Source organism: Pyrus communis, chromosome 3, assembly GCF_963583255.1.
Source record: "Pyrus communis chromosome 3, drPyrComm1.1, whole genome shotgun sequence".
Taxonomy (NCBI): domain Eukaryota; kingdom Viridiplantae; phylum Streptophyta; class Magnoliopsida; order Rosales; family Rosaceae; genus Pyrus; species Pyrus communis.
Window position 1 is genome coordinate 1,232,994 of NC_084805.1, and position 18,444 is coordinate 1,251,437.

At 35.1% G+C, this 18,444-nt stretch overlaps 3 protein-coding genes across 4 annotated transcripts; 1 reads left to right on the plus strand and 2 right to left on the minus strand.

Annotated features, from left to right (window-relative positions):
• Positions 1-1,763: 1,763 nt before the first annotated feature.
• LOC137728720 (eukaryotic translation initiation factor 6-2-like) lies at positions 1,764-3,950 on the minus strand. The gene is made up of 6 exons (XM_068467469.1): positions 3,789-3,950; positions 3,516-3,698; positions 3,350-3,394; positions 3,107-3,237; positions 2,285-2,395; positions 1,764-2,170 (listed from the first exon to the last, which is right to left on the minus strand). Exons 1-6 carry the CDS (start codon positions 3,796-3,798, stop codon positions 1,913-1,915), a joined length of 738 nt encoding a protein of 245 aa, XP_068323570.1. The 5' UTR covers positions 3,799-3,950; the 3' UTR covers positions 1,764-1,912.
• A 1,399-nt stretch (positions 3,951-5,349) lies between these two features.
• LOC137729049 (uncharacterized) lies at positions 5,350-8,083 on the plus strand. Of its 2 annotated transcripts, none has more exons than XR_011067960.1 (6): positions 5,350-5,651; positions 6,317-6,395; positions 6,494-6,553; positions 7,146-7,325; positions 7,434-7,490; positions 7,634-8,083. XR_011067960.1 is itself a non-coding variant. In XM_068467872.1 (6 exons), the coding sequence occupies exons 1-6, from the start codon at positions 5,407-5,409 to the stop codon at positions 7,724-7,726; spliced, it is 579 nt and encodes a 192-aa protein (XP_068323973.1). In that variant the 5' UTR covers positions 5,351-5,406; the 3' UTR covers positions 7,727-8,083. The 2 variants fall into 2 exon arrangements, 1 of the variants encoding a protein (XP_068323973.1); XM_068467872.1 differs by having other exon boundaries at positions 5,351-5,651; positions 7,281-7,325.
• A 7,764-nt stretch (positions 8,084-15,847) lies between these two features.
• LOC137727425 (dof zinc finger protein DOF3.5-like) lies at positions 15,848-16,873 on the minus strand. The gene has a single exon (XM_068466288.1). It carries the CDS (start codon positions 16,853-16,855, stop codon positions 15,947-15,949), a length of 909 nt encoding a protein of 302 aa, XP_068322389.1. The 5' UTR covers positions 16,856-16,873; the 3' UTR covers positions 15,848-15,946.
• Between the last annotated feature and the right edge of the window lie 1,571 nt (positions 16,874-18,444).

The window sequence follows — 18,444 nt, forward strand, 5'->3', positions numbered from 1 at the left end:
TTTGCCATGGTGGTTTTGAGAACTAAATTTTCGATTGGATCTGTTTCAATACGAATCCTATGAAAATTGGTTGAGAATTTTTTCATTTTGTTTGTTTTTCCATTAAAGCTTAATAGTTATTGGTTTGATAATCATATGGTTCGAAACAGGTGTAGTAACTCTATGTCCAGGCTTTTAGAGGGAGCTGTAGCTTCAGTCAACGAAATATTTTGATTCAGTTAAGAGAGACTTTATGTCTGTTATATCACAGTTGTCTTCTCAAGGGGCAACTTCCAGTGTGTTCTCCCATTGTTTGAAGGGACAGGACAATGAAGGTGGTATAATTCAGGTCGGCCTGATTCAGCACGAGCACGATTGGCCTAAAGTCACAGTTGTCATCGTGAGAGATAACTCGTAGTGTATTATCTCATTGTTTGAAATGATATGACAGACTATACTCATACTTTGGTGAGATTTGAGGACCAAGTTATGATTGTATTCCCCTTGTCAAAAAGTATGTCTCCATCTTTAAACTTTCTTTTATTTAATTGAAAGTTTTTATGATTTTTGTTATCAAATTGTGTTAATTATCCCAACTAATCTATGCATGTTACAGTTTCCATTCAACTTCTACGATCACCTTAACCCCATCTGCAAGATCATGAACCGTGTACTTCAAAATCCGAGTGGTTGGGTTCACTGCACGGCAGACAATGTAATTCCTAACAATCACATTATTCATTGATTTCAACACATAATCCAACATACCTATATCTCCAATATGTAACTGAGCTACATCTCGCACGTCTTGCCGGCAACTCATCCACTGCTGGGTTAGTTTCTTGTTCCGTAAAATTCTGCAAGGTTGGTTTACGATAAATTAGCGCAGCTATATTCTAAAATATGAAGGTAGAGATGAGACAGCCGGGTATTACATATCAAATGAATTACATTTTGATATAGTTCTAGCTTAGTCTCATGTTAAAATTGAGTCTTCAGCTCTTGTTTTTAGGTGAGCTGTCTTAACCTTTCTTTTTTAACAATCGACATTAAGAGAGAAAAAAATGATCAAGAAATATTTTTCATGTTGCTTAATTTTTCCATTAAAGCGTAATTATTACTTTTTTTTTTTACGATCATATTGGTTGGAAACAGGTGTGTAGCATCACTCACTTTAAAATTTATTTTATTTAATTGAAATTTGAGATTGGATGTTGTCAATAATCTATTGATTAGTCCACTTGTCCTCTTGTCACTACATGTCTATTAGTTGGTTTGTTAATCAATTATTTAGTTCATTAAGTGGTTGAATGGTTGTAGTATATCTGTTTTGAGCAAGTGAAATATAATGATTCGTGTTATTTGTTGGTAAATAATTGCACACCAATTATAATGTACACGAGCACAGCTAGCCTAAAGAGATGAAAATTTCAATATTAAGTACAAGAAGTTGGATCGGCCTAACTCATCACAAGCACGATTGCCCTAAAGTCGGTTGTAATCATGAGGGATAACTCATAGTGTATTATTTCATTGTTTGAAATGAAATGACTATGAGGTTAGTACATACTCATACTTGGTGACATTTCGAGGCCAAGTATTTAATGTATTCCGTTGCCCATCTCAAAGCATTAAAGCAACCAGAATCCAACTTCTGGCAGCAGGGAAAATTTTGAAAAGGAGGAACCGGAACACGATTAGCACGGTCGTGAACTTCCGAAACAAGAAGAATCGACGAACAAAACACAATTGTCATAAACAAAACGACGACAACATATTCTCCAAAGTAAATTGCCCAATTTCAACAAAATTTCAACACCAGATTGCACAGGTTAACTATACAACTTGGTAAATTCAGAGTTAAAACTATTTAAAAACTTTGACAATAAAGAAAACAGGTAATATCCATGAGTTTTACTAGCAGAGAGATTGTTTAGACATAGCTGTCAATCAATGATTTCCTCATTTCATCCACAATAGCACTAGGTTGAGCTTCCCTCAACTTGAAAACACTTTCAATAACCGAGAGTTCTGTGGCAGTGGTGTCTAGCCCGCAGAACGCTGTCCAGTCGTTCACTATCATGCCTGCACCTATCACTTCACTACCGCGGTTGACTGTTCCAGCAACAAGAGGGACCTGAAGGAGCGTTGACAGTTCATCCAGATCTTCAACAGATGTGTGGGGATGTACCTATACAAGTGTTTTTAAAATTAGGATTGAGAATGGGTCCAAAGGAACAAAAAAGATGAAACAATGACAGTAGAAATCTTTCAGAAACAAAAACTCAAAAAGAAGTATTCTTACCAAGCCACCTCTGTTGGTGAAGGCACAGAAGCTGCCGACAAGTATATTACCAGCAATCGTCTGCCTAAAAACTTCCACTCCAAGAACATCTGCAATCATCTCCTCAGTTTCCTGAAAAATAACAAATAAAAAGGAAATGAACAAAACGCATGGATTCAAAGTTTAATGTCATCTGCTAAATGGCAAAGAGGAGTCTAACTTCATATAAGAACTAAAGTCTTAACACAACATGCACATTCGATTCCTCTTTAATTTCTGAATAAAGTTAACAAATATATTATTCTGAACTCTGACGCAAATTCAAACTATATGGTGAATGGTCATGTTATGCATAATAAAGTGTCTCTTTCCAACCATTCAATTCCTCATTAAAGTCTGAACAAAATTACATTACATGTATATCAATCTGAAATAAATTCAAACTGTCTGGTGAACACTGAAAGTCATGTTATGCATAATAAAGTGACTGTCAACAATCACATACGGTCGATATAACATAGAAAAGCAGGACAACCATGACGTGCATGTGTGGTATTGACCGAGTCATCATTGAGTTATATTTTTCATTGAAGGTGGGTTTTAATATGTTCTGCAGTACAACCTGTGAATTCTTACATGCTAAACCGGGCACATCTTGTGATAGATGTATGATGTCTTTCTAATTTCCTAAGATTCCAAAGAGGTTGTACTCAATTTGTGAAGATGAGTTTGTGGGTTACTTGCATCGAATTCACATACACAATTGTGCTTTTTTTGCAGGAAAACAAAGACTGCACAGGATACAATGAAAAGAACAATTTCAAACAAGTATAGAAAGAATACCCTGTCAAGATCAGTGTGCGTAAGAGCAACATGATCATTGCAAGCGATGCAGTTACCAAGAGCCGATAGTCTCTCTTCGATACGCTGAACAACAACCTGATCAGGTAAGCTGTTCCTCAAGTGCTGGAGTTCTTAATTTTCAATAAATCGAAAACAGAAGCTCAATAAGTCAGAAAACCGAAACGCAATAACCACAAACATAAAATACCGAAAATGAAAAACAAATCGGAAGAACCAAAATACCTTGGTCAGTGGTGGTGTGAGGCACAAGAAGCCCGTTTTTGTTTCCTGAAATCGAAATTTCAACAAGTTTTTTTTTTTATATTCCTAAAAACACATCGAAATTATAACTCTTGATTGATACCGAAGAGAAAAGAAATATCAAAGGATATCAAATTGAAAAGAATACCAGCACAGAGGCGACCGATGATGCGAGTGCCGCCAATGGAGGTTTTCACAACCGGGATGACATCAGCCAACTCCCCCTCAAAGGTGCTGTAGAAATTCTCAGAGCCGCCGATGGCGACCAAACAGTACGCGTTCGTCAGCTTCGAAAACACCCCAACCTCGCACGAGTTCTCGAATTGCAATCCTGCAAATCCCCAATTAATTTTTCATATTAATTTTATTAGAAACAAATACGAGAACAATAATCGGAGTACGAAGAAGAAGAAAGCCTTACTGGTTGCCATGGATTGAGAGCGACGCCTGACTGCAAGGTACGAGTCTGGGAGAAGCTAGGGTTTTGGAGGTTGAGGAAGAGAGGGCGATTAGGGTTTTGGATTTGTTCGCAAACAGGTCAACAACCTTTTTCTCCTGTTCTTCTTTTTATACTTTTCAGGAGTCCGAATTAAATTCCAACAAAAGAAAAAATATTGTCCAAATTAAAACGATATAAATTGTAAATTAGAATTCCTATCGATAAAGATATATATTAACAAAATAAATCGAAAAAGATATAAATTGTAAATTATAATTAATAAAATAAAACAAAATAGTATAATTAAAAAAAGAAATAAATAATAACTAACCCTTTGTCAAATGATACTTTGTTTCAAATTCGAATACTTATAAAATCTTACCATATCCAACAAAATAAGATCACGCCTCGTTGATTAAGAGGAAAGCATATACGATGGTTTCAATATTCATAGAAAAATAAAAAGAAATGCTTGGGTAACAAACAAAAAAAACTATATTTAAAGTATATAATCTTATATTTTACGAAAGAGTTTTAGTTCAATAATTTTTTTTTATTTTTTATTAACACAGGAGCAGTAGAATTTCTTCAAATTCTAACTTTTATTGTTTTACTTACACATAAAAGAATAAATAAATAATTCATTTCATAGTTCAATATCTAAAATACAAAAATTACGTTAAATAGGAGCAATCTTCCAAATTCATTGACTTCCCTTGACTATAAAAAATTAAAACAAATTTAGGACTTTTTAGCCTTTTTGTTCTTTTGGGCCTTGTATTTTCAGGCCGCTCTGTGTTTTTTGTGTCGGGGTGGTCTCAACTTTGAAGTCTTTCTTTTATTTTTGGTCAACAAACTTTGTAGACTTTCGGGCAAAACAATAACTTCAACTTTGGCATATCTACAATATATCAAAATTTGAGGGTTCATCTGCAAATGCATTTAAAATGACCAAAAATACTTTGGGGGAAATACTTAAAAGTGCTCTCTCAAACAAGCACATTACTGGAATTTCTTTCAAGAAATATTTTAAGTGGTTTTGAAACTTAAAAATGTTTTTCTCAAAAATGTTTTTAGTCATTTTAAATACTTTCAAATGAGCCTTAAATCATTAGTAAACATAGCACAAAATTACTCAAACGAAAAAATGTGCATGAGTAGAATTAGTTAATAATTGACACACCTCATAATTCACCAATTATTTTCTCTTTTGCCGCCGTTCTTTCCCTCTTTATCTATTATTCTTCAATAAAATAGATTTATAACATAGTCCTATTGTTAATTTGTGGTTAATATATTTATTTAAAACAAAAAAAAAAGATATTTATTTTTCTGCCCACCTGACGCCTACATGGCACACACATAAGAAACACAGTTAATGAATTTCAACAGTAAACTGGGACACACAAACATACTTAGAGGGCAAGTGAAAAAAATATAACTATCATGGGGTAAATTAGTACTCAAAGACACTTTCAGGGCCACTAAAGTAATTAAACCTTTTTATTTTGACCCCGCACAAAAACGAGTTTCTTCTAGTTGTGGTCCGAACTCCAGTTTCTCAAACCCTCCGTCTCCTCTCTTTCTCTCTCCGCGAGACATGGTGGCATCGTCCTCATCGTTGTCTGAGTACTCCTCGGACTCCTCCTCGTCATCTTCGTCTTCATCTCGCCGTCGACATCGTCGCCACAACCGCAGTCGCCGAGACAAAGACCAGGAGAAAGACAAAGATGCCCTCAAGATCCGAAAAAAGATCAGTCGCTCCAACACCAAACGACGCCGCAGACACCGCCACCGCCACTCCTCGTCGGATTCTTACTCTTCCTCCTCTCCTTCCGATTCCAGGTCAATTTACAAAACCCTTCTATTGTTTTCTAGTCGTAGATGTAAATATTTGTGAGATACGATGGCTTTAATTTTGTTTTCAGTTTTATCCTCTGTTTGATTAGGGTTTTGAATTTTGTGGCTAGTTCTGAGAAACCCTAATTGGGTTATTTTATTCCGTGTTTGAGATGGTTTTTGTAATTTATTGCAATTTGTATGCAATTTGGTGCGCTGTGTAGTTCCTGTAGCTAACATGGAAAGTTTCGAAACGACCCAGATGGGAAAATTCGTTTGTTTTCAGCTCAAAGTTAAGGTCCCTTACGTTTTAATTTAGAAAAAAAAAATGCATCAGTTGATTAAAATCAATCATAAGTTAAATTGAAGCATGGTTTTCGATCTTGAACTTTAGTTGTCAAAGGGAAAGTAGTGGATTATATCGATGATGTGCGGACCTTGTGAGGTGCGTCGACTAAAGGAAATTGATAAGGGCTATATGGCAATTAGGCGAAGATTTTGAGTTGCTTAAGTGAATCATATGCTTTGTTATTGGTTTCTCTGCTTTTAGAATTTCAATTTGAAACTATTATGTTACTGGGCACTGCGGTTTAGAAGCACGTTAGAAATACTAACGGGCAACAATTGGATGGCTCTGCTTTTTGACATATTTCCTTCTTTGTTTAATGCAGAAGTGATAGTTCTTCGGACAGTGAACTAGAAACATCTAGTAAGTCAAAGAAGCGCAAGAAGAGTGACAGACATAAGAAGGTGCTTGTTCGGCATTTCTTTGTGACGTAATCATATTACCTTTACATTACATTTTCTGCTTGTCCTTTGGTCTCATTTAATTGATCCTTTCTATCTAGAGCAAGGAAAAGGACCAGAGCAAGAGTCATCGCCATAAACATCATAGGAAACTCAAGGAGGTAGGCCAGTATGTTTTATGTTGCTCTCTTGCCTCCATATGATTGCTCTGTTAAAATTGTGTTAAGGCTGTTATCATCGTCCTTTTCTAGCTTATCGTGCATCTTCCCTCCATTTGATTTTTTGTTAAAATTTGTGATAATTTGATTCATTGTATGTTCCAGACCATGGCTTAACTAAGATATATGTGGGAACTCTAATGCGGTTATTTATATAGTTGTGGATGCATCTTGATCCAGCTTCGGAGAGTAGTAGATAATTTTAGGACAACTAAACAAAAAGGGGTGAGCTATCCACACATCTCATTTTACTTCTCACACACCGCTTGATAATTTCTGTCCGTTGATCTTCTTCAATTCATCCGATCTGACGGCCGAAAATTCAAAAGGTGTGTGAGAAGTAAAATGGGGTGTGTGGATATCACACCCCAACAAAAATTGCATGAGGAAGTTGTACATAGGAAATTTTCTTTTCAAACTTGCCTGTGCTGTTCTGCTAATTAAAAATGTGACACACACACACAGTTTCTTGCATTCACTGTGTTGGGCACTGAATGCATATGATATTATGTTTCAATTGCTGAGGTGCTTATAGTACTTTCTGCCTGTTTTATGGATTGGCTCTTCGAAATTGGAGCTGGGGTCTGTGGCATGGTGCTGGGTACTCATTGGCTTGCCTGGATAATGTGTTTGGATTGTGTTTTTTCCTGGCAATGGGAGCCATATATAGAAACAGAAGAATGAGAGAAGTAGCGGCCCTGTTCAGCTTTCAAAGGTTTTCATTTCACTCTCTTATAATTACGTCTTCAATATTCTTTTTTATTTTAATGTAGTTTGTTTTATTAATTTGTCTCTCAGTGAAGTAACATTTTGCTTCCTACAGTTTTTAGGGCGTGACAAAGATGATGGAGTTCGTCGCAGTGCTGTCTCTGGAAAAAAGGTAAGCCTTGCTCTGTAATATATATGTTTACTGTTTATCAAAGATTTATTAGAGATCTTAGGGGCATCTACGCTGGTCTATCCCTTGTTATTTTGTCGTGGTTAAAAATAGAAAGAGAAAATCCGTGTTCTTTCTTTTTGCAGATTCTACTGAAACTTGAGAAGACAAAGGAGGACAAGGCGGCCGAAGACAAAAGGAATGAATTGCTGAAGTTCTTAAATGCTAGTTTTGATTGATGTTGTGGAGTCCATGCATGGAATCAACAAGTGAATGAAGGAATTGAGTAAGTTCCAGCTGCTGGCCTATATCTTAATGATTTTGAAAGGATTTTCTCCGAGCTCGAAGCGCAGTCATATTTTGTACTTGTGTTTGCCAATTGAAGTGTGGTTGAAAAACTGTGGTTTGGGTGTTGTATTAGTATTCATTTGGTACTGTCATTATATATTATCTTATATCGAGGATTCACCGCAGTAAGCTTTCAAATTTGATAAATGTAGCAAACTTAATAACCCTCCTTGATGATTTGCCTGTGCATCATGCTACTAACCAGATTAATTGATGTATTTGTATGGAGCATTTTACCATTTTTTTTTTCCGTTTGTTTGACGTTTATTTAGGGTGATGTGTGTGCAGTAGTGCAGGCTGCGTGTTATTTTAGCGTCTTTAACGAGATGAACAAGTTTTTTAATACATCGATATTTTTATACTAAGGGAAGGAGGAGTTCGGCAGAGCCAAATTGTTTTTTAAGTAGAAAGAGATCATTAAGGAGGAGCCACGGTTTTCATGGTAAACGAATTCTGGGCCATTTATACCGACTTTTATTATTTCTACGAGTTCGAGCAGATAAAATCTTAGGTGTGCATATCGGTAACTTCCATTGCCTACCGGTTAGCGAAACTTTTCTAGTAGTACGAATCGTCATGCTTTGCTTGTTTCTATATGATAATATGCACCTTGGTTGCTGCAATCCCTGTGGATAATATAAAGAGTGAAGAATGAATGATCCTCTAAACAAAAATGTGATTTTGAGCGCGATTCAAGTGAGTGAGTGAAAGGGGCGACAAGAGCGAGTTGGACTTACGAACGATCGACAAGTGGAGGGCCGATCCGTTTGGGTCAATACCGAGAAAAATCAATGTAATTAGAGATTTTTCATCTCATGTAACTATGTTTTAGTCTTGGTAATGTCAATGTTCAACAAACATTTATCATGTATTCAAAGTATGTACTACCGTCGAATAGATGATTGTCACGCAAAGAGATAAGTGGCAGTCCATTTGGCTCGACGGTAGCACACAAGAATTTCTCTTGCTTCATGGGTCTTACAAGACTAGAAAAAGGTCCCGTTCCCAAAGTCTAAAATTTTACGCGTGTTAAGAAAATGATAGTATTCCAATTTGCACGACAAAACTAGGAAGGGAGAAAATAGTCATTTCACATCACAAGTAGTTCTTATAGGAAAAGAATTTTCACCGGATCATTTTCTTGAGGATCCTGTGATTGTTATTGTGATTGTTCATCGTACATGCGGTCAGAAATCATTTAAAATTTTAAAATTTAAAATTTAAAATTAAATATAAATAGTACTTAACGAAAACTGACCACACGATATACGATGAATGGGTCACGATCACGGAATCCTCACGAAAAGAATCTAGCTAGGATCCTTTTCTTCCTTTATAATCCAATCCACCCTTGCGAAATTTGGGCTACAACTTCCGCAATGGCTTTTGATCCTCCACCCAATCGACTGAGCTCTCTCTCTCCAGATGGAAGCGAAAAGTTGTGTGGTGTTGTTAAATTTGTGGTCGCACATAGTACTTCTTGGAATGTTATTCTCTGTAAAAATTTGTTCCAGGATTTATCTGTGCGTAAATCGAAATATCCTTTCTGCTTGAACCTTCTCCTTCATAAACACCCATGGAGATGTGTTCCAAGCTTTATTGGATTACACCTTTTATTCCTTCTACTTTTTTTTATTCTTTTTTCTTTTTCTTTTTTACCTTGGATTCTTAGTTGCTACTATGTTTTTGCTTTTTTTTTTTTTTTTTTTAAAAAAAAATATTCTGGTTTTAATATTGTGTTTGCAAGAACTAAAATTATTATTGTTTTTTATTTGGGATTTAATATGAGCAACTATTTATTCATCCTGCAGTTTCTTGATGGGAGGATTTTTGTACGATGAAACAAATATTTGAACAAGGTTGGCCGATAGAGTTGTGATCCTGAACTAATTATTTATTATTCCGATTGCTCCGTAAAATAGAATAATATGAATAATTTTGAATCAAATATTTGGACTCCAATTTCTAGCTCAGGCTCAAAAGACAAAAGCAAAAAGAAAAATTTCTAGAATAATTTTAAATATCGCTTGATAATCGATAACAACAGTATCGCTTAATAATAAAAAAGAATTTTGGACACATAATAGATCTTTTTGAAATCGTGGAAACAGTAAATAAATTAAAAAGGTTCAAAACACTGAGACTGAAGATAATTCTGGAAGGTTTACCAAAAAAAAAGAAGATAATTCTGGAAATATAATTTCCTACCCTATTTTAGTATTTTGTACAAAAAGAACAATGACTGAAGATTAAATAATGTGAAGAGCGGAAATCCATACAGAAGTTGCTGATCTTGATCATTCCTTCTTCTGTTCATTTTTCACATTATCACAGAACTATGCCATGCAGAAAGAAACAATATCAGTATGCTGCCCAAACTTCAAAACCAGCACTTTTATTTTTTCACTTTTGCTCTCTTCGATGTCTTGGGGAATCGTTCTTCGGGCTCTAAAACAAGAAATTTTTAGTTGCGAAGGAAATACGGATGGTACACCAAGTGTTTTTATGCAAATGGTGAAAATTTTTAAGTTATTAACTTTTTAACACACATAACCCACCATTTATATAAAGACACGTGATGTATCATCTCGTATGACGGTCACACTGAAAAATAATCTCTCCTCTAAAACAACTTCAATCTGCATCTGCGACCAGAGATTCGAAATACTTGCGGCGCAAGCTCTCAAGAAATCAGTCCAGGAGTTCTGTTTTCAATTCGCTGTGATTCTCTTTCCAGACCTTTCTTAACATAGCACATCTGTCCATCTTTTTCATTCTCGGCTTAGACAAAAGATTACATGCCCGTGCTTGACGTGCTGCCTCTGGCCTTAACATAATATGCACCTTGGTTGCTGCGATCCTGGCGGATAATATAGATTGATGAACGATTGATCCACCAAACAAAAAAGTGATTGAGTTTGACTCAAGCAACTGAAAGGTGTGACAAGAGAGTGGGCTCGACTCACGAACGATGGACAAGTGAAGGATTGATCATTTTGCGCCAGTATTGGAAAAACTCAATGTAGAGAGATTTCAACTATGTTTTAGTCTTAGTGATGTCAACGTTCAATAAACGTTTGTCATGCATTTAAAAGATGCACTACCGTCCAATAATCGATTGTTGGATATTAGTGACAGTCTACTTGGTTCCACGGTAGTACTCAAGAATTTGTCTTGCTCGATGGGTTACAACTTACAGGACTCCAAGAAAAGGACCCATTCCAAAGTCTAATACTACGCGTGTTAAGAAAAAAGATAGTTTTTGTGGGACAAAATTACAAATAAAACAAAACACTATAAAAGGATAAATCGTCTTATGGAATTCGTGGGGACAAAATAGACATTTAACGTCACCCTTAGATCCTATATAACTCCCCTTTGCGAAATTTGGGTTAACAACTCACCCAATGGCTTTCAGCCTCCACCCTAGGGGTTGGTTCGAAAAATCGAAAACTAAAAAAAAAAAACCGGACCGAAAACCGAAACGAGGCCAAAAAAAATCGAACCAAACCAAATTTGGTTCAGTTTAGTTGGTTTTCTGAGGTTCGGAAACCGGATCAAATTGAACCGAACCGAAGTATAAATTAATGATTTTTTTTACTTGAAATGGCGTCGTTCAGTCTTCAATCCTGTATTGGTTTGTCGTTCAGTCCGAATTCTGGAACCCTAAACAATAACATTGATCCCTTTCCGCTTCGTCTCCTCTGGACTCTGGACCCTCTCCTTCCCACTCCCAACTTCGCCGCTCTTCCCCTTTGTCTTCTTCTTCCTTCATCTCACATCTCACCATCGCCGCGCAAGTGTTGCTGTCTCACTCTCAGTCTCGCTCCTAGTGACCTGTGGCCGTGACCCACAACTTCCTCTCGTTGTTTCGAGTCTCTACCCATGACTGACTTCCTTTGCAAGGTTAGTCTCATCGTAATTTCTCTCATGTTCTACAAATTTTGTTTTCAATTTGATGCGTATTGCAGATTTTGTTTTCAATTTCATGGGTTATGTAGCTTTTCAATTTCATGGGTTTTGCAACTTGTTTTGGGTATACTGGATTTGGTTGGGTAACTTCATTTCTGAACACTATTAGTTGAGGTTTGATTAATTTGTGAGAAATTTTGGTTCTACAATTTGTTTTCGGTATGCTAGATTTGGTTCTGCAGCTCTCACTCTAGGGTTTTCTTTGCAGTTTTCACTCTAAGGCCATGAAACCAAGCTAAAACCCACAGAAATATGCCCCAGAAAATACTTGAAACGGTCAATTTTATATCACCAAATCCTTCTCTTTCAATTTACTCACAAAAATATGCCCCTAAAAACCTAATTTTTATTCATAGTTCATGGAGTCTGAGAGGAACCCATCTGGGACTTAAAATTGTCAACAACTTATCTATAACTGGATATATACTCCTTCGTGTCGTCTCTAGTCATTTGATATCACAGAGGAGTTTTTGTCATCATCTTTTGTATTTGTAAGTTTATATATCTACCGGCCTTTTTTGTTTTTTTTCCCTTCAGAAGCATGCTTAATTGGAGTGTCAGGTATTGAACAATTGGATTGATAAGCAGACAGCAGTTGTACTGTTGTAGTATAAGGGTTTAGCTTTTAAGATTTTTGAGGTTGCCCTCTATGATTCTCTGAGTGAACTGAGAAACTGAGCAAAAGGGTAGCTTAGCGGTGGAGTCTACATGAGTGGGCAAGCTTTTAGAATATAGTTTCTAATTTCCTTATGCACCATCTAATGAAAACCACTCTTCTAATTTCCTTGTGCACCATCTAATGAAAACCAGTCTGCAACTCTCCCAAAACGTACACATTTATAATTTCTGCAGTTTGGTCATCAATAATACTGCAGAGACTGAATAGGGATTAAAATTTGGTGGTCCATCTTTGTTTCATGCACACCTGACGCCACGGTGCAGTAGTTAATGTAACCGATTTGTGTGTGAAAATTTAAGGGGACTTAAAATTTATGTTTGTTGCACTTTCTATGTGTTTGTGTGTGCCTTTGCAGGGTTTTGAAAGACAATTCTGTAGCTTTTGCATGTGCATCCTACCTTTGACTTTATATAGAAGGATTATATAAAAGCGAAGGTAGGATGTTATGTTGCCTCCTAGGCCGCCTAAGCATTGAGCTTGAGGACTTGGAGATTTTATTTGTGCAAGACATGAAGTGATGAAACCTTGAAGGTTTCTTTGACTTGTGTGATGTTTATATTAAATTTGGACTTTTTGAAGAGTTAAACTTTGATGGTTATTTTAAGTTTGGACTTTGAAAGGCTTAAATTTTAAATGTTTATTTTCATTGTCTTTGATTATAGTTGGAATTCTTATGTCATGTTGGAGATGTTAATTTTCATATTTCAAAATTTTTCCGAAACTAAACCGGAAAAACTGCACCGGAAAAAAACCGAACCGAGAAAAAATCGAAAAAAAAGGACCAAATTGAACCGAAATTTCGATTTGGTTTCGGTTTTGGCAAAAAACAACCCAGCCTTACTCCACCCTATCTCTTTGTTCCGTTTAATATGAGTGATATAAGGTTTGTGTGTTGTTGTTAAATGCGTGGCACATAGTTCTTGGAATTTTATTCTCAGTGAAAATTGGTTTCAGGAGTTTATTTGTGCGTAAATCGAAATATCCCTTCTGCTTGAACCTTCTCCTTCCAGTGGAGATGTGTTCCAATGTTTATTGGATTACAACTATTATTCTCAGGTAATTTAGTTAAAAATCAATAAAAATTGTACTATTTAGCCATAAATCAATGACATATTTTTGTTTTGAACTTAATTAATGTTATATTTTTATTAATTAGGCATTGGTTAATGATGAATGCCACATGGGCTTTAACTCATTATAAAAAACTAGAACTTGACTCTTCTATCATTCTCTTTCTTTCTCTTTATAAATGTTATATGGGCTTTAAGCTATTATAATAGTTATAACATGAATATTCTATCATTCTCTCTCTCGCGCCCTTCACTTACATGGAGGAGTCTGCTCAACTCAAGGAAATGGAACTAGAAAACAGACACTGCATTGCAATGTCTGAATCCAAATGTAAAAACAGAACCAGGAAAAGGACATTGGATTACAGTGTTTGAATCCAAAAGTAAAAAACAGAGCTATGAAACAGACACTGCATTAATTACAGTGTTTAAAGCTTAGGAGTGTGTGAGCGATGGAAAAAACAGAACCATGAAACAGACATTACAACACAGTGTCTGAATTCAAAAGTAAAAAATAGAACCAAAAACCAGATGCTGCATTGCAGTGTCTAAATGTAAATGCAAAAAAAAAGAAGGGAAGATTAGTGTGAGTGATGGAAAAAATAAAAGCAGTAAATGGACACTGTAACACAATGTCTAAATCCAAATGTAAAAAACAGATTTAGGAAATATAAAAACCATGAGAAAGGGGGTGTTAGTTGAAATCGGTGCCAGGTAATGGCAAATTTTGTAATTTTTGTTTATTCTAAATGTATATAAGTATCACAATACATGATTGATCTATTTATAATTAACATAAATATTGTTGATATATTGTTAATATACAAAAAAAAAACACCCTTTAAAAAAATGAAACTTTAACGAAAAACTCCAGGTCCTATTCACTTTAACGAAAAATTATATTTTTACCCTAAAAAGTCAATCTTGGTACTAAAAAATGATAATTGCTAAAATAAATATTAAAAAAAAGTTGACACAAATAATTATTTACAATAATTATAACTATAAAATTATAATTAAAATGTATAGTTTGAATATTTTAAGAACCGACTCAAATTATATTTAAATAACTTTAGAACGAATCAAACCAAATTTCGTATTGTTCATGTCTAGTCTCTATCTAATGACAAGCGAATTTTGTACCCGAACCATATATTACTAATTATTCATGTGTAACTTCAAATATATCTTTCTTCTTATTTCTAAATTTAAGAAATAGACTTGTTCACTGTTAATGTTTTTTGTAATTCCGTATGACTTTACAATGGATTAACAAAAGCAGTACCATTTTTTTTTTTCAAAATTTAATCACCATTTGAAAAGTTAATTATGTGTTTTAGTATTTAAATCCAAAATCAACCAAGCCTAGTGTTGCAACAGAAGAAATTAAAAGTTAGAAGAAAATTAGGTATTAAGAACAAAAGGCGATTTAATTGTTAGATGATCACTTGCTTAAATTGCTATACATGTGTCGTACTATTGGTGGAGCCTCCTCGTTCCATCAATTTCATTTAACGAATATTTCTTATACATATACATATATATTTTACTCGTTCAAAACAATTTTTTTTTTTTAAACGGTTCTGATTCTTGAATACGATATATATATATATATATATATATATATATATATATATATATATATATATATCGTATTCAAGAATCAGAACCGTTTAAAAAAAAAAAATTGTTTTGAACGAGTAAAAGTATAATTGATTAAGTAGCAAATTTTAATGGGGGTAATCAAGTAGTGAAAAATGGTCTTATGCATACATAACCACCCTCACATGACCTATAGTAGTTCGTGCAAGGTCGTAGCTAGCTTGTTTCTTATAGTGAATATGGTCCAAAGCTTTTTAATATAATATAAACGTTCTGGCGATTGAGAGTGAGCATATTATAAGGACATATATGATAAAGAAAAATTAACCCTAGAAGCCTCTTATTTGAATGTACATATATATATATATATAGATGAAACTTAAGGTGAGGAGATATTTTTCAATGTGTCCAAACACATGGTAGTACACTATAGGTTATTATACAAGTGGAGAGAAGTTTTTTTTTTTTTTTTTTCAAGAATCACTCCACTTGTATAATGACATAAAGCATATGTGCCAGTATTTCGGGTCCACTGAAAAATCTCTCCAATGTGACAGCTCAGCAGAAATTAACACTAATAATAAAGTAATAATTGACTATTCGCTCCATAACATATTATGAGAAAAAAGTTTATTTTATTATTTTAGTATTTATATATATGCCTGCCATGGTATTCCTTTCCATGGCAATGTAACAGTACTAAACTTCTAAATATATAGGAACAAAAATTGTAAATTAAATGAAATTGACAACAAATAATTAATCAAAGCTTGTAAATTTGTATGCACTTAAGACCGTGAGAAAACTTCAAACCCCGAAAATTCAAAGGAGCTCCAATTATCGCCACACAAATTGGTCGATATCTTCATTTGATCATCGTCGGATGGTGGTGAACAGTCCAACTCTTGCGGATCCATCATAGGTTGCCATGTAAAACTAGCAGTACTGCTCGTCAAGGACGTCATTGCATCATCGGACCAGAACATATCTTGCACCACTTGTTCATCATCGCCTAGTAAACCCTGTAACTCAAATTCATGAATGTTCATATCATCATTGTGATTAATTCCCATAAAAGTTTGAATATTTTCTTCTTGTGATTGATGTCCTTCATGTAAATAATGATGACCAACTGCTTCAACAAGATCATCAGCCTTTGAAGAATTATGCGAGCCGTCACGACCGTTCAATGCTGAACTTGAAATTACCAAGTTGGGGTCATGGTCATGACCATCAGGGATAGTGGAGTTGTGGTTCAAGAATTTGGCAAACACCACAGCTAAATCAATATCTGGTGCATTAGATCCACCTGGCTGCGTATTTCCGGCCAGATCATCTTCAGTAGTAGTTGATGAGTTGTGATGCTGAAAATAACTTGATGAACCGTGGTCAGCCTGTGAGAGCCTGGCTACCTTACCACGGCGGTTCTTGCGGCAGCCGCCACCAACGGGGATGTTGCGTAAGGAGCCGCCTTTAGTCCAATATCTCCTGCACCCTTTGCAAAAGTACCTTGGCTGTGAGAGGCTGTAGTTGTTGTAGTAGCAAAATTTTGTGTTGGAAGAGGCACATCGAGGGCAGTTTGGGGCAATCTCAATATGGGATTTGTTCCATGGTCTCTTCATCTCCATCATCATGAATTGCTCTAGCCCAGATGGAGGGCATTGTAGTATTTGTTCAACGCTAGGAGCTATGAACATTTTGCATAACCAGTTGTGATCACAATTTGGAAGTGGGATTGTGAGGAGAGAGTTTTGGGGGTATATAAAATATAAGAGGGTTTTGGAGTTTGGAGGGTATGTGTTGGAGTTAGTGCAAAAGCATGTGTGTGCGTGTGTGTGGGAGTGAAATTTGTATGTGAATCTCTTACTAATTTGGAAGGTGGGGTTGGAGATGAACGTGGGCGGTTGGGGAAGCGTTACGACCAAGGAAGGGTGTGAGATTGAGATTGTGATTGTGATGGTGATTGTTATCATGATTTTAGAGAAATTTTAAATGTACTCGAAGACGTTCACATGATTAATATGTTATTTTTTTAATATAGGAAGTATTTTATCATACATTGATGACTGAATAATTTCTCTTCCCATGTAATTTTGATGCCATATAAAGTGGTATCGTACTTTTGTTCTCTGATATGCAAAAACAAAGCAAGTGACCCCAAAAAAAAATGCATTACTTTAATTTGATCTATTTCCACTAGATCAACTCCATGGCATTATGTAGTTATATGGCTCGTTTGGAAGTATTTCTAAAATAACTAAAAGCGTTTTTTGTGGAAATATTTTTAGAATTAATTCTTAATAAATATGTAAGTGCTTTTAGAACCCAATAACATTTTCTTTAAAAGCACTTTTTAAGTGTTATAATATGTGATATTAATAGAGTTGATTTGCCTCACTTCTAGGGTTATCAATACACAATAAACATTGTGTTCACAATTCTATTAAAATTATAACACAATGTTTATTGTGTATTGATAACCCTAGAAGTGAGGCAAATCAACTCTATTAATATCACATATTATAACACTTAAATAATACATTACATTACAAAGTATTCCTTGTACAGATAACAAATCATCATGATTTTAATATTGTGAAGTGAGTTCATTATCTTCGTGTTTACATGCACGTTATGGTATGCTCTTTACTAGGCGGGTTAGTCGTGGCTCTTTTCGATTCATGTGTTATATCTTTCATTGGGGAGTTCATATGAGGGTGATTGAGGTTGATAAGTCAAAGCTTCTTCTTAGTTGTCATAGTTGCTGTGTCTCCAAATTACAAAAATGCCTTGCCTTGCCTCAATAACGTATAGAGAAATGCTAGAGAGAGTCTTTGTGAACTCTCCGTCACTTCATATTTTTGGCGCAAATTTATGTCAACATTATGTTAAAAATATGAGGTTGTGGAGAGTCCATGAAGAGTCTTACTTTGAGAGAGTCTCCTTAGCATTCTCTACTTAACATTTATTATATGGTCCCTAGGATTAGAGAACTTGCAATTAGGGCAATGAGTTTGAGGAATAAATGCTTAAGTATAACTTAAGAGGATGAAGGTTATTAGAAGCATGATTAACATGAGGAGCAAAATTACAAGTATACCCAATTAGCTTTATGTGGACCTTCCCTGACTATAATTAATTAATTAAAAAGGATGACGGTTATCACTAACAGCTTTAATGATAGGAATAAAGTTACAAGTATAAACAGGGTGACTAAACTAAATAGTCCTGATTTTTTTTTAATTTGTATTTTATCCCTCTGAGTTTGTAAAATCAATAAAAATTC

Excerpts from the sequence above, each read along its gene's own strand:
- LOC137728720 (XM_068467469.1), bottom strand. Across the intron at positions 3,395-3,515 it reads CATCGGTCGCCTCTGTGCTG|GAAACAAAAACGGGCTTCTT; the intron begins GTATTCTTTTCA and ends TTTCGATTTCAG. Across the intron at positions 2,171-2,284 it reads TCACCAACAGAGGTGGCTTG|GTACATCCCCACACATCTGT; the intron begins GTAAGAATACTT and ends ACACTTGTATAG.
- LOC137729049 (XM_068467872.1), top strand. The coding sequence starts at position 5,407 with ATGGTGGCATCGTCCTCATCGTTGTCTGAGTACTCCTCGGACTCCTCC. Across the intron at positions 5,652-6,316 it reads TCCTCTCCTTCCGATTCCAG|AAGTGATAGTTCTTCGGACA; the intron begins GTCAATTTACAA and ends TGTTTAATGCAG. Across the intron at positions 6,554-7,280 it reads ATCATAGGAAACTCAAGGAG|AAACAGAAGAATGAGAGAAG; the intron begins GTAGGCCAGTAT and ends AGCCATATATAG.
- LOC137727425 (XM_068466288.1), bottom strand. The coding sequence starts at position 16,855 with ATGTTCATAGCTCCTAGCGTTGAACAAATACTACAATGCCCTCCATCT.